A 14,653-nucleotide genomic window follows, 5' to 3' on the forward strand; every position below is an offset into this window, starting at 1 on the left:
AATTGTGTCTGTAGGGATGGCCTGACAAAGCCGGGGGTAACACAGGGATTTGAACCGGCAATCCCCGTGTTGGTAGACAGCGGAATAGACCACCATGCCACCCGAACACCCTTGGGTGTCACATTTTTTGAATAGAGGATATGTCATTTTAACAGTAAACTCCTGAAATGCTCATTAGCTGCACAGTAAGGTATGTGCTACCATAGGCTCAGCACTTGCATCAGCATCTCTTTGATTTACTTCACTTTGGCCCGGGCCAATGTCCAGCAAACATCTCAAAAATAAACTGCTCCCTCTCTCTGTGTGCAGTGGGCTGTCATCCATGACAAAGGTAATTTGCTAGGAAATATGACCACAGAGGCCCGCGGAGTTTTTCAAATTTAGATTATTTTTTAGCAATATCAGTATTAGGGCCGACGATTGATGGCCCACTGTTATCCGAGGAAAGCATCGATTTAACCGCCCCCTGTTGTTGAAAGTGTTGTGTCAGGTTCGCTCCAGTTGTTAAAGGATAGGTACGCTTTTTTTCTTTTTCAGCCCAGAACTCATTAAAACGTCAGGCATCATTTACAGCGGTAAAGACAAAAACTTCAATGACCTCTTCACTGTCGAGAAAGTTCCCGATAAGCTGAACCAGAAGGTTCAGCATATCGTTTTTAACACAGTCCAATGATGCGACCATTTAAGCCTTTAAAAAAGCTGGGCAATTCTAAATGATGCCCAACAAAGTTTTAATGAAGTCTGTGTTAAATAATAAATATATCCATCAGCTTGGAAGCAGATCACATAATATGTGCCACACGTTCTCTGTCTTTCTATCTGTACTTTGTTACGCTTTCCATCTTTCTCTTTTAGTTTTTCTGTGTATCATGCAAAAAATGACATTTTGAGAAATATTGATTTGCTACTGGGCGGCATGGTGGCGCAGTGGTTAGCATGGTCGCCTCACAGCAAGAAGGTCCTGGGTTCGAACCCTAGGTTGTCCAACCTTGGGGGTCGTCTCAGGTCCTCCTCTGTGTGGAGTTTGCATATTCTCCCCGTGTCTGCGTGGGTTTCCTCCGTGGGCCCCGGTTTCCTCCCACAGTCCAAAGACATGTAGGTCAGGTGAATCGGCCGTACTAAATTGTCCCTAGGTGTGCGTGTCGGCCCTGTGATGGACTGGCAGCCTGTCCAGGGTGTCTCCCTGCCTGCCGCCCAATGATTGCTGGGATAGGCTCCACTATCCCGTGCCCCCGATTGGGATAAGCGGTTTGGATAATGAATGGATGGATGGATGATTTGCTATTTGATTATCTAAACAAAGTCTAGTCTGTGTGCACTATGGGTGATTGTGATTACATTTGCATATCTTCATGTTATTCAACGCAGCAGTATCTCAGATACTGTGTGGGCTGGGGTCATATCACATCCATTTCGATCAAATTAAAGTTACTGGCGTTTCTGATTTGATGACAGGGTGAAAGTTTTGATTTCAATTTTAGATTATGAAAAAAGGATTTTACTCAACACTGATTAGGGTGATTTAAGTCAAAGTTCCTTTCTGCTGTTTGTTGTTGAGGGGGAAAAAACACTTTCATGAGTCCTTGACTGTGCTAGTCTGTCTGCAAGTCAGTCAGTCAGTCAGTCAGTCTGTCAGTCTGTCTGTCTGTCTGTCTGTCTGTCTGTCTCTATTGTCTGACGGTATGGTTCCTTGGTTATGGTCCCTTGTGTAGGAGGGTCCCTATGTGATGCTTAAGAAGAACTGGGAGCTGTATGAAGGGAACGACCAGTATGAGGGCTACTGTGTGGATCTGGCCTCGGAGATCGCCAAACACATCGGCATCAAGTACAAGATCTCCATCGTCCCAGATGGAAAGTACGGTGCCAGGGACCCAGAGACTAAGATCTGGAATGGCATGGTTGGGGAGCTGGTGTACGGGGTAAGAAATGCTGCTGGCTGAGTTTTTGGGATCTCTGTCTGCAAATCACCAGGCTACTTTTCAGCCAGTCCATAGGATGAAAATATATTTGGAGAATGTTGACGAGAGGACAGAGTATAAAAACAAACACAACTATTCGTCTTGCGTATTCCCCACATACCTCTCCTGCTCTTTTGGCAATGTAATAAAAATACATTGCAGAGTATGTGTCCCTACTAATTGAAATGTCGGTGTCAGATTTCTGGATTTAGAAATGTTAAGCCTAATGCACCCAGCCTACATGGGATAACGCATTAGCCCTGTAATGTGTATATAAATGCTTAAACATAATCTATGTCTGAGAAACTGCTCGTATGGTTGGTTCTGCATAGACAGTTGAAGGCCAGCTGGGGCTGGAGACTGATCCAAAGCGGGCTATGGACTTGAGATGCGATGCATCCATTCCAGCGGTGGTGAATGGTAAATTAGTTGTGTCAAGGAAGTCACATAATTTGACGAGCTGTGAGCCGCGTGGCAGTCACAGTGCACAGGGAGCGAGCGCGAGTCACACGGCGCCACTATTCGAGGAATCTATCAGTCAATTTAACTTCATTTATGTAGCACATTTTATACGCTGAAATGCAGCATAATGTGCTTTACATTAGGTGAAAATGGACAGATAAATAAAGGTAATGATGAAAGAAAAAACAGACTGAATAAATAAATAGAGGAATAAACAAATAAAAATGTAAACCCAAATAAAATAGTGAACAAAAATATAAGATAACGGTAAGGCGTCCGGGTAGCACAGCTGTCTATTCCGTTGCCTACTAACACGGGGATCGCCAGTTCGAATCCCCGTGTTGCCTCCGGCTTGGTCGGGCGTCCCTACAGACACAATTGGCCGTGTTTGCAGGTCGGAAGCTGGATGTGTCCTGGTCGCTGCACTAGCACCTCCTCTGGTCAGTCGGAGCACCTGTTCGGGGGGGAGGGGGATCACGCATTACGTCCCCCTGGTGAAACTCCTCACTGTCAGGTGAAAAGAAGCGGCTGGCAACTCAACATGTATCGGAGGAGGCATGTGGTAGTCTGTAGCCCTCCCTAGATCGGCAGAGGGGGTGGAGCAGCGACTGGGACAGCTCGGAAGAGTGTGGGGTAAATTGGACGGGTACAACTGGGGAGAAAAGTGGGGAAACATTTTTTTAAAAAGGAAAATATATATATATATATTAAACAGTAAATAAAACAACATGAATGAAGATAAAACTGATGAAATTCTAATGAATGAAAGGATCAGGGGTGAAACAAGATCTGTTTTGACTAAAATCATTCTGCACCGCTTCTCAAGTACATAATCCCTCTGGATCCGTCCCCAACGTTGCCACTGGATGGACCATCCACTTTTGGATGGCCCCGCGTTTTTTGGAACTGACATTGAATGTCTTCAAGGCCCCCCAAACACAATCGTAAGAAAAGAGAGAAAGAGGTGTGTGTGTGTGTGTGTGTGTGTGTAACTATTTCAGAGTGAACCTTAACCATACCGGCCTTGATTATGTATGTGTGAAGGCTCAGAAAGCTTTTTTCTTCTTCTGCTGCATCCATACAGCATAATCAGAGAAAGCATGGAAACAGCTGAGAACATGCCGGCTGTCAGCAGCGTCCCCTCTGAGACCTTGCTTAGGGACCATTCGTGTCCTCTTAGCAAAAGTGAAGAGCCCGTCACAACTGCAAAAGATCTCCCTTCCCTTAACCTGCCATGTGTTTCAACACACACTAAACACATTCAGACCGTCGTCTCAGCCCATTCTGCTGAGGGCGAAAGAACTTCAACTTCTTCCAAACTTCTTTGTTTCTTTTTTCCGCTGTTTTTTCCCCCTCCCTTCCTTCCTCGGCTAGTGTCAGCTGGTGGTAATGAAACTTTAATTTTATTCTGAGACTAAGCCCTGTGCTCCCAAGCCACTCAGACAAGGTCAGATGAGCTGCAAAGTCACTATCTGTTTTGGGGATTTGCTGAAGGCAATGTGCACTTTTTCACAGCTGCAGACCTCAGAGGTGGCAGCATGCCATTTCTTTTTTTTCTTTTTTTTTTGGCCTTCTTGTGTTGTAAGCATTTCATCCTGCCCTCTAATTTCCCGGGACCTTAAACTAAACCTCTCAGGGTTAGAAAGGAGGGATTCCCCCCCCCCCCGTTTCTTTTCTTTTTCTCTCTGTCTTAACCAGCAGTGTAACGAGTCAGCACCGGGCCCCCGAGGCGAGATGGTCGAAGCGGGCCCCGGCCTGCCTATCACAAGCAGGTGTAACATATCGTCATGTCAGCGGCGCATGAAAGAAGTGAAAACCACCAGCAACAATGAAATGCACCGCACAGTTAACGCCTAAATGAAATGATGCCTGGGCGACTGCCGTGTTATAGACGAGGAGTCGTAATAGCAAGGCCAAGATGGTGATAGAATACGAAATCTGGTGTCAGAGCAACATATCAAATGAAAACATGACAGCACACCTTGACACAGATGAACACAATCGGTGACGGCATGCCCTCACGTAGACAACATTATTCATGTCTGCACATGGGCCTTATAAACACAAAACACAAGTGTTTAGGTTGTGTTATTAGTGAAATAAATAATAAGTTCTACATACATCATAGACGCACTCTTCAGGGTTTTCACTGTGTGAAGTCGTCTATCCTACTGCAGCTCCATAATTATGTGTGGGCACACTTTGCACTTTTTTTGGGGGGGGGGCGGATTTTTCCTCTTTTTCTCCCCAATGGTATCCGGCCAAGTACCTCACTCTTCCAAGCCGTCCTGGTTCCTGCTCCATCACCTCCTCTGCTGGGCCGGGGAGGGCTGCAGACTACCATGCCTCCTCCCATACATGTGGAGTCGCCAGCCGCTTCTTTTCACCTGACAGTGAGGAGTTTCACCAGGGGGACGTAGTATGTGGGAGGATCATGCTATTCCCCCCAGTCCCCCCCCCCTGAACAGGCGGCCCGACCGACCACAGGAGGCACTAGTGCAGCAACCAGCACACACACACACACACACATCCGGCTTCCCGCCCGCAGACGCAGCCAATTGTGTGTGTAGGGACGCCCCGCCAAGCCGGAGGTAACACGGAGATTCGACCCAGTGATCTCCGTGTTAGTAGGCAACGGAATAGACCGCTACGCCGCCCAGACGCCCACACTTTGCACATTTTTTGAACATCCCGTATACCATAGACTCGGTGCTCGAGATCTTTGATACGATAGTGGTGAGATAAAGAGGGGTCCATGCGTGCGGGCCCTAAAATGTTGCAGGCCCCAATTCAGCTGCATTACCTGGACATGTTAGTTTTGCCGCCGGTCTTAACGTGAGCACTCTGAGATGTGCCCAATCAAGGTGAAAGTCCTGATGAAATGACACGTGCTGAGAGGAGCCGAGAAAGAGTGATTGTTTTTCCTTTGTTGTCTTTGTCATTTGCTGGCTGATATATTATAATGGTGTTTTATGTGTGAATAACTTCTGTTTGAATTTCGTATCAGCAAGGCGTAGCTCATAGAGATGATTAGCCATTTGCTATTTGAAGTCATTTGTAGTAGATGTCTTATTGAAGTCCTTTATCCCACCTCATCCACAGAAAGCGGAAATCGCTGTGGCCCCATTAACTATCACGCTGGTCCGGGAGGAGGTAATTGACTTTTCCAAGCCTTTCATGTCACTGGGCATTTCCATCATGATTAAGAAGCCCCAGAAATCCAAACCTGGCGTGTTCTCCTTCTTGGACCCGCTGGCCTACGAGATCTGGATGTGCATTGTGTTTGCCTATATCGGCGTGAGCGTGGTGCTCTTCCTGGTCAGCCGCTTCAGCCCGTACGAGTGGCACACCGAGGAGCCCGAGGAGGGCACCGACGGTCCGCCAAGCGACCAGCCCCCCAATGAATTTGGTATCTTCAACTCTCTCTGGTTCTCCCTGGGAGCCTTCATGCAACAGGGCTGTGATATCTCACCACGGTAAGCAAGCCTTTCTCCACGTTATCCAATCATCTCACCAACAGTTGGTGCCCCACGAGGGAGGAGGCTTATATGTTGGTGGGACAATAATTCTATGAGTGCTTCTAGACATGGATGTGTGACTTGTTCTCCTGCAAAATAATTCACGTATGAGTATTAAAAGCGCCTTTCATAAACCATCTAGATACTTCTAGCAATTTGACGTGTACTGCTGAGTTTTTTACTTCTTGCTCTTACTCTGTGCTACTACGTTTTTTGCCTTGAAAGGACTTTTTGCTGATCAACTTCCAAATCAAGATAAGAAAATCAGAATCAGCCCTCTTCCACTACATAGCTATGATCATTTTTAATCCCTGGAAGATATTAATCATGTCCGTTTTGGCTTTGCCAACAGATTAAAGTTTAAGTCAATTAACTTATTGTTCATATACCAATAATGAATGTTTTTTGATTGAATGGCAATTTTTGAAATGGTTCAAAATCCTTACACTATCGCCATATAAAGTTTTACAGTATCTTAATATATATTGTTTCAAGGTTTGTATTAATGTAAAATATACTATGTCTGCTCTCATTTTTTGCACTTTTTTGCACACAGGATATCCTGCTCATGCTGTGTGTATACATATGTGCACACTCACATCATGTGGGTGTCAATGTGCAAGAGTGTGTGTGTGTGTTTGTGTGTGTGTGTGTGTGTGTGTGTGTGTGTGTGTGTGTGTGTGTGTGTGTGTCTACTGGCATTGAGTTTTGTGGCTTTTATGTCTCTGACTTGCCCAGTACTTCACTTGTACCTCACTGTCCAACGTGCACTTCCTGCACTATATTATCTGTTATAAGGGAATTTAGGCTTGTCTGTCAGCTTCACTTGTAAGGACTGGCTGTGCATTTGTGTGCATTCTGTCTTTGTATCAACTTGTGCGAGCTCTACGTACATTGGCAATCATACTACAGACAATGTTTGTTTCTTGGTCTAAAGTCTGTGATTCAGTCGAAACACACCCTCACGGTGTAGTCATCATCTCTGTCTTTATTTCTCTGCACATCATCGAGAATACATACATTGTACAAGGCCCGGCCCACCACCCCTTATGTTTTAAACCAGTGGATTGGCGTGCAGTAAGCATATCATGAAGGGTATGATGTTGGAAGGGTGGAGAATTGGGACTTGTATTGTGCTGTCTTGTGTTTTGTTACCAGCCATTAAGTGCTGTTCATCCTTGCTTTTGAATCAAAGATCAGGCTTTTCCTTCCATCATCACACACTGGCGTCCACTCCGCTGACATCCGCCTGTGATTGTTAAACTTGTATATATTGTTTAACGCTGTTGTTAATGGGGGTTTTCACATGCTCTGCAAAGCTCCTTTGCAGCCGTTTTTTTCTCATCAAGTTTCTATGGCTATGTCAACCTCTAAGTAAGATGGACTGTTCAAGTTATTTGAAGATACAGCTAAAATGGTGCTTAGAGTAATTTAAGTCTTGTCGGTGATGATTCTTCAATGTGCTGTAAAGACTTTTGGATCATTTACTGCATATGATATAGTTGGTAAGATTGTAGGAGATGAAAGGAGGACCAAACCAGCCTGTATTTTTCAGCCCCCCCACACCAGAGGAGAACAGAGACACACACAAGATGGAGGATCCCAAGGTACATTAGAACGCCGTGGAAATTATAGCAGCTGATTTCACGTAAGCAACCTATAGTGGCCATTCCATAGGGGGCCTGTATTGGGCCTGTGATTTTGAATAAGCACGCTCATTTAAGGAGTACACTTGCCTATTTTCACATGCACAAACCACCCTTTCCTCTTGCCCCACCCACCCCAACCCACCACATATATGCCTGTGTACTATAGATAAGGACTTTAGAAGCACATAAGAATGTTGGAACCAGATTTCAAGCTCAACATGTTGTCCCTCTCTGTCTCTGTATGTGGCATATGTCTGCCATGGAGTGGCCCTGCTGCCTTTCACCTGCCACCGCTAATCCCACGGGCCTATCCCAATCCATCACAATAGAGCCCCGGAGCTCAGGAGCGCCTTGACTCAAATTTACCCTGACATGCAAATCCCCCGCACAAGAGAGATAAGATGGTGATAGGCAAAGGTGAATGTGATGGATTTGGGATGGGGCCGGAGAACCCATGTGTTTGTGTAAATGTAGCACTTTGCTCGGTGACGGCACGGTCCGTGTCAGGTAACGGAGCAGCTTTACCAGCTTTACCAGGTGGGCTCGGAAAAGAAAAGCAGAGTTTAAGATAGTGCTTAGTTCTTTTCCCTTTTCTTTCTTAATCTCTCTCTCTCTCTCTCCTCCGCTCACTTAACACGGGCTAATACTCTCCCCTGCTCCCTCTAGGCAGCCCATAATAATTAATTCAGCGATTAATATCCCGGTCTCCATTGGTAATGTCTCCATGGAAACAGGAGGAGAAGGGTGCTTAAGTGAAACGGTGACACGTTAGTCTTTTAATTGACTACAAATCCCAACTGGGCGGAGTTGAAGTTATTCTGACATTCTCTCCTGAAATCCCAATAACAATGTATTCACCAGGCAGTCGATGCAAACGCAGTTGTTGGTAAGGGGTCCAGTGTGCAGTTTGATTTTAGTCGCTGTTCTGATTGGCTCACAAGTATTATTAGTTTTGTCTTTCTTGCTGAGTCATTACCTTTGCGTGAGTGTGTGCAAGTGAACGTGGTGAGATCCATTAGCTTGTTGTAAATGGGATTAGAGTTTGTGCACTCAGATGGTAAATGTTCTGATAACTAGGGGGATGGAACAGAAGGCGTCTTTAGACCGAAATGCAGCTTTAATCCGTTTTTAAACAAAGGGATAAATGCATGATTGTACAAAGAGACAGGACTCAAAGGTAGGCAGTTTTGTTTGTTTGGTTTTTTTTTTACATCAAGACTGATTTTATGGAAATTGTAGCGTTACAAGCCAAACAAACTTGCTGCAGCTGTGAAAATGATATGAAATTGCATGATTAGAAGTATAAATAAAATAATTGGTTTTCTACCCAGTGGAGACAAGGTGATATTCTCAGTCCAAGATTCTTATCATCTTTGTAAAAAAAAAAAAAAGGTTATTTTGGTCTTCGTCTAACATTATCCCTAACTCTCATCCGCTTCTTCTCTTACAGCATCTGTGGTTATAGTAACACAGCTAACGCTTAGTTGATGCACACAGCACCATTGATTTCTATGAATCTATTCATCTCTGCTGCAGCTATTGTGAGGTACACATGAAGGTCAGCCAATGAAGACAGGACTAATGAGAGTTTTCTTCACGACTGCTTCCCTTCAGATATTTAGTTGGGAAGCTGGTCAAAAATATCTCATAATGTTATCAGCAAATAACATCCTTGCAGTCTCATCTGATCATCTGTTTTAGTTTTGTTTTTTTTCCGTGCACCATGCAGACTAACAGATTTAGTAAAGCCACATCATTGTCGTTGACCAGCAGAGGAAGGGAGAGGTCAACGGAAATGTGCAAAATGATGATATAAAACTAAGGCGATGGAGAAAAGTTGAAGAGCAATTCAAATGAATAAAAAGTTCTGAATTATAAATTAAAGCCGAGTAGTTGAGGTGGCCAAGGAAGATGTGGACGAGGAATGCAGGTAGAGGAGGAGAGAGGGATGATGAGGAGGAGGCATCTTGATTATGAATGCTGTGGGCTAGACCAAAGACTTACAGTGGGAGCAGACGAACACCTCTTTTTTTTTTATTTAGCCTTTCTCTGAGGTCAACCCTCTCCCTCTTTCTTTCATACGTGTCATTCTTTAATACGCCATTCACCTGTTCATTCTGTCTTCTGCTCTCCTTTCCTCTCCCGTTCTCTCCTCTTTGCATTTGTTACCTGTGCTCTTCTCTCTCATCCCCTCTCTCCTTTCCTCTCGTTTACTCATAAACAAACACACACACACACACACACACACACACACACGTAAATCATCTCGTGTGTGTGTCCTTGATTTTTTTACAGGAGAAGAAATTTAAATTTAAAGCTGTTATCTATAACATTTCTCCATTAAAAAAAACGTTATTTTATCTATCTGAGAACCATGGAGTCAGGTTGCATAATGCTAACTGTCATCTTTATGGTTGCAGACAGTCTCCTGTCTTCATTCATTCATTCAGCCACCGTTGAAATTTTATTTATTTATTTATTTATTTTGACCGAGTGGGGCAAACACGTACGTATTGGGACCAACTCCAGCCGGAAAGAAAGATTGAAACGTGATGCCTATGTGAGATGCTTCTGTCAAACGGACAATCAATATAGAACAACGTGGTGATGTATTTTGATAAGTTTAGTTTTGCGTTAGCTCCAGTCCATGGATTGCATTTTAACAAGGGTGCAGCCTATTTACTGATCAGCTGACGGCACACCATACTGTAATGTCCTCAAATACTGGGTCACGTTTTAACAAGGGTGTAGACTATTTACTGGTGAGCTGACGGGACACCATACACAATGTCTGCAACGTACATCACTTGGAGTCCTTGAAAATGACTTGCAACAGGTCTTTTTCTCTCTAACTCCTCAATTAAGCTATACCGGAAAACTGTTTTATTTTAATGTTGATTGATTGTCCAACAGAATAGCCACATCATCATCTCATTTCAAATAGATAAAATCATGCAAAAAATCTAAGGGCTTGCAGCTTTAAGTAGCTGATGTTAGCCAGCACACTTCCCGGTAGACTGAAAGCCAGTGGCAGTCTGCCCAACTGCTCGACCATCATATATTTAATGTGTTGCCTTGCCTTCAGACCTTTCTAGGTCCTTTCTACTTTTTAACCGACAATCCTATATTTATGCCAGCTTGTGCTCTTTTGGTTGCTTCACTTTTCTCGTGGCTTTCTGGCTTAATTTACATTTGGCGAAAGATTACATATAGAAGTGCACTGAGCAGGCATTTTTCCAGGTCATGCAATGCCGGACATGCATCGTTCAGAGTAGTTTTCTTGGGAAAATTAGCCAAAGGGAAGACCAGTTTATGACTTCGAATCATTCCTAAAGTTAGTGTTCTCTACACTCTGAAGCAATAAATGGCAGCTAAAATGCTGTATCATGCTATAAGATGCTGTAATAACAACCAGCAACAGAGCACTAATTTTCACTGTGTTTAATCGGGGCTCTTAATCAGGGCTACCGGGTCTGACCATTGTGGTTGCACATCTGTCAAGTGAAACTAAACATTTTCATTGGTCGCACCAGTGCATGTGGGGGGGGGGCTTTTTTTCCCCCTTCCTGCATTCTACGAAGACGTCCTACTGCATCCTACTCTGCCTCTGACTGGCTCTGACCCTAATCACTCCTCATGCCTAAATCTAACCAATTTAATCAAAGGCAACGATTACTAACCAATCAGAGGAAGAGTAGGGCGGGTCTTCGTGGAATGCGGGTGGGAAGAAAACGAGGCCCCGCCCTGTGCTCTTCCTCAAGCAACATCGCAACCTTAAAACATACAGGTAATTCAAGATGAAGGTTAACTATTGATTATTTTTTTCATCAAGAAAAGTGCTGCAGTGCCCGTTGCACCTGTCCCCGGCCCTGAAAGGCCCAGCCCAGACCCGACATCATCGTGTGTATGGGAACTGACAAGAAAGGTAACGCTTAAAACATTATGGTGGCACCAAAAGGCCTGGTGAAAAATTTTAGTGCACCTAAATTATGTGCTGGTGCGCCTAAATGAAAAAGGTAGGCGCACCACTGCAACCAATATAAAAAGTTATTCTGGAGCCCTGATAATACAATACCCTCTCCACCCCCGCCTGCCGCCCAATGACTGCTGGAATAGGCTCCAGCATCCCCGCGACCCTGAAAGCAGGATAAGCGGTTAAGATAATGGATGGATGGATGGATGGATGGATGGATGGTTTCTATCCATCCTACACTCATGTAAGAACTGATCTCAAACATCATCATTTCCCTTCTTCCCAACATCTATCTGATCAGTCTTCAGTATTTTATGTAGACTGAATATACCAAAACGCTAGTGCTTGTTGCCTTCGTTGGATAAATTGGTTAGATTTAGGCATGAGGAGTGATCAGGGTCAGAGCCAATCAGAGGCAGAGTAGGACGTAGTAGAACGTCTTCGCAGAAGGGGTTGGGCGGGGGGGGGCAATTGGTGTGTCCCCTGCAGGTGGTGCCCTAGGCCACTGCCTAGCTTGCCTATGCCTAGAAACGATGCCCTGCTGTCATTCACGAGTCATGAGTGACAGCGCACATTCTCTGTTTGGAGTAGGGGAACACAACATGACAGACAGGCTACGGGATAACACAGCAGCAGGGCTTCCTTCTATCTCATACAAGTTGCACAGTCTTAACGGCTAACCCGCTAATATTTCTCACCCATAGATCTGCAATGAATTGGTTCTCAAAAATACAGAAAAAAGCGCTTCCCGTATCAATGCAATACGGAACACGTCTTTTAGTTCCCAGTTATGGGATGATTCCATATTTTACGGGATGGTTGGCAAAATACACATACACACACACACACACACACACACACACACACACACACACACACACACACACACACACACACACTTGAACCAGTTCCTCACGATTGAATGCCAAACTGTAACCCAGTGACTAACTTTATGAATAATCTATAAAATTCAGACATAAATGTCCACAGAACTGTAGCAGGAGTATACATGAATTTTGAAGTGTATATAATAAATATGTGTATATGTCCTTGTACAAGTTCTTTCTTTTGTATATTTCATCATATTACCTTTATAAGGTAATTGAATAGGCAGGGAAAAGCTGACGTATTCCCAGTTAATACAGTATCTAGAAATGCTCCCTGAGCATTTTTACCAAAGCTGTCTTTACCTCTAAAATTACATTTAACCAAAGCTAAAATCAGTCATTACTGACTAGAAGCCTTTGTTGTTGTATGGCCAGTAACAGGTTTATTTGTTCTTAGCTTGTCTCTCGTCGCTTTATGGAGCAGGAAGTAATTATTCTTCGTCTTTTCGGTGGACACAGCTGGCAGAGTCTGCAGGATTTGGTCATTTTAAGAGATACTCAAAAAGCCCTATATGGCCATCCGAGCTGTTAAACAGCATTATTTAAGACATTACCCTGGTAGTTCCATCTTCTTATGAATTCATCAGTCTCTCTGGGATGACAGAATTACCGAGTGCAGAACTGATCTTGCTCCTCGAGGCTTGGAAGAAATATTTGGAATATTTACATTTAAGCAAAATTGACCATGTGCCAAATTTCTCCAAGTCGCTCCTCCCTTGGTTACTGTTATAATACTGGATAGACTTTTAAGATGAGCCCTGCTATTACAAATATAGTGTCACATTATAAAGGTAAATAGACTAAGTTACTGTAGCTAGCTTACATTGAGCAGTTGTGAATGTCCCTGTTAGTTTCTTTAACAAATTGAAAGTGTGGTCTTCCACTAAATTTAATCCACAGGAGCCACTTATAATAGTCAGATTTAGGTTTGGGGAAAGGATTAAAAACCACATTGCCATGTTGTCTGGGTGGCCTATATAGGCTCAGACCTGATTTCAGTATCCTCTACTCGAATTCAGCTGCGTGATCTTTTGTGCATGTCTTCTACTTTTCTTCATCTAATAATTCCTGTCTATCTCTACTGTCCTGCTGAATAAACATTAAAAATGCCCAAAAAAATACATATTTTCAAAAACTGCCTCGCCCTCCAATTTCTCATAATAACATAAATCTGTTTTACAATTTAATCTACAACAGATTTTCACCTTTTTCTATTTTCTTATTTGTGTTTTTTTTTTGGAGGGGGGGATTTACCCCCCCCTTTTTTTCTTCCCACTTGTACCCGTCCAATTGCCCCACTTTTCCAAGCCATCCTGGTCTCTGCTCCACTCCCCTCTGCCGATCCGGGGAGGGCTGCAGACTACTACATGCCTCCTCCAATACATGTGGAGTCGCCAGCCGTTTCTTTTCACCTGACAGTGAGGAGTTTCGCCAGGGGGACGTAACGCATGGAAGCCATGCTATTCTCTCCAGTTCCCCCTCCCCCCGAACAGGCGCCCGACCCACCAGAGGAGGCGCTAGTGCAGCGACCAGGACACATACCCACATCTGGCTTCCCACCCGCAGACACGGCCAATTGTGTCTGTAGGGACACTCGACCAAGCCGGCTGTAACACGGGGATTCAAACCAGCGATCCCTGTGTTGGTAGGCAGCGGAATAGACCGCCACGCTACCCGGACGCCCATTATTCATGTTTTGTTTTTTTTGACTAATCTAACATCCTTTACATTGCAACAAAGCTGCTCCCTGCTGTGGACTATGGGAGTGATGTCTGGTGTATCACTGATGGATTGCTGAGTCAATTAATATCTTGCAAACGGTCACTTCTTAAGCTTGTGAAACAATCTACTTCCTTGAATCACATAATACTGTAGGGCTGCAACGTACTTCGAATGTTTTATAGTTTTTTTTTAGTCTATTTTCCCCTTATTCACAAGACTGTGCAAAGCACAAATATTTTCATCAGTTGTGCCATGTACAATCCCACCATCAATATTGTAACACCTGTAATACCTTCCCCGTGATGTTTTTATCAGCTTGTTATCAATGTGGATGGATGACATTTCAACCTCTGTCTGGATACCCAAACGTCATCCATGCCATATAGAGTGGATAATGATGTATGGGCAGCCTCATGGCTCAAAAGACTGCGGCAGGTCAGACCCATCCATCACACCATGGCAGATACACAGCCGACACACCAGC

General features: G+C 44.2%; 1 protein-coding gene across 3 annotated transcripts in view; it reads left to right on the forward strand.

Annotated features, from left to right (window-relative positions):
• Positions 1-14,653, forward strand: part of gria4b (glutamate receptor, ionotropic, AMPA 4b) — a 104,600-nt gene that overhangs the window by 79,791 nt on the left and 10,156 nt on the right. For all 3 annotated transcript variants that reach the window (XM_056284750.1, XM_056284751.1, XM_056284749.1), the window contains exons 10-11: positions 1,713-1,919; positions 5,523-5,896. In XM_056284750.1, the coding sequence (XP_056140725.1) occupies positions 1,713-1,919; positions 5,523-5,896 (581 nt within the window). The remainder of the gene's footprint in view (positions 1-1,712; positions 1,920-5,522; positions 5,897-14,653) is intronic.

The sequence above is a fragment of the Lampris incognitus genome, chromosome 8 (assembly GCF_029633865.1).
Source record: "Lampris incognitus isolate fLamInc1 chromosome 8, fLamInc1.hap2, whole genome shotgun sequence".
Lineage (NCBI taxonomy): Eukaryota > Metazoa > Chordata > Actinopteri > Lampriformes > Lampridae > Lampris > Lampris incognitus.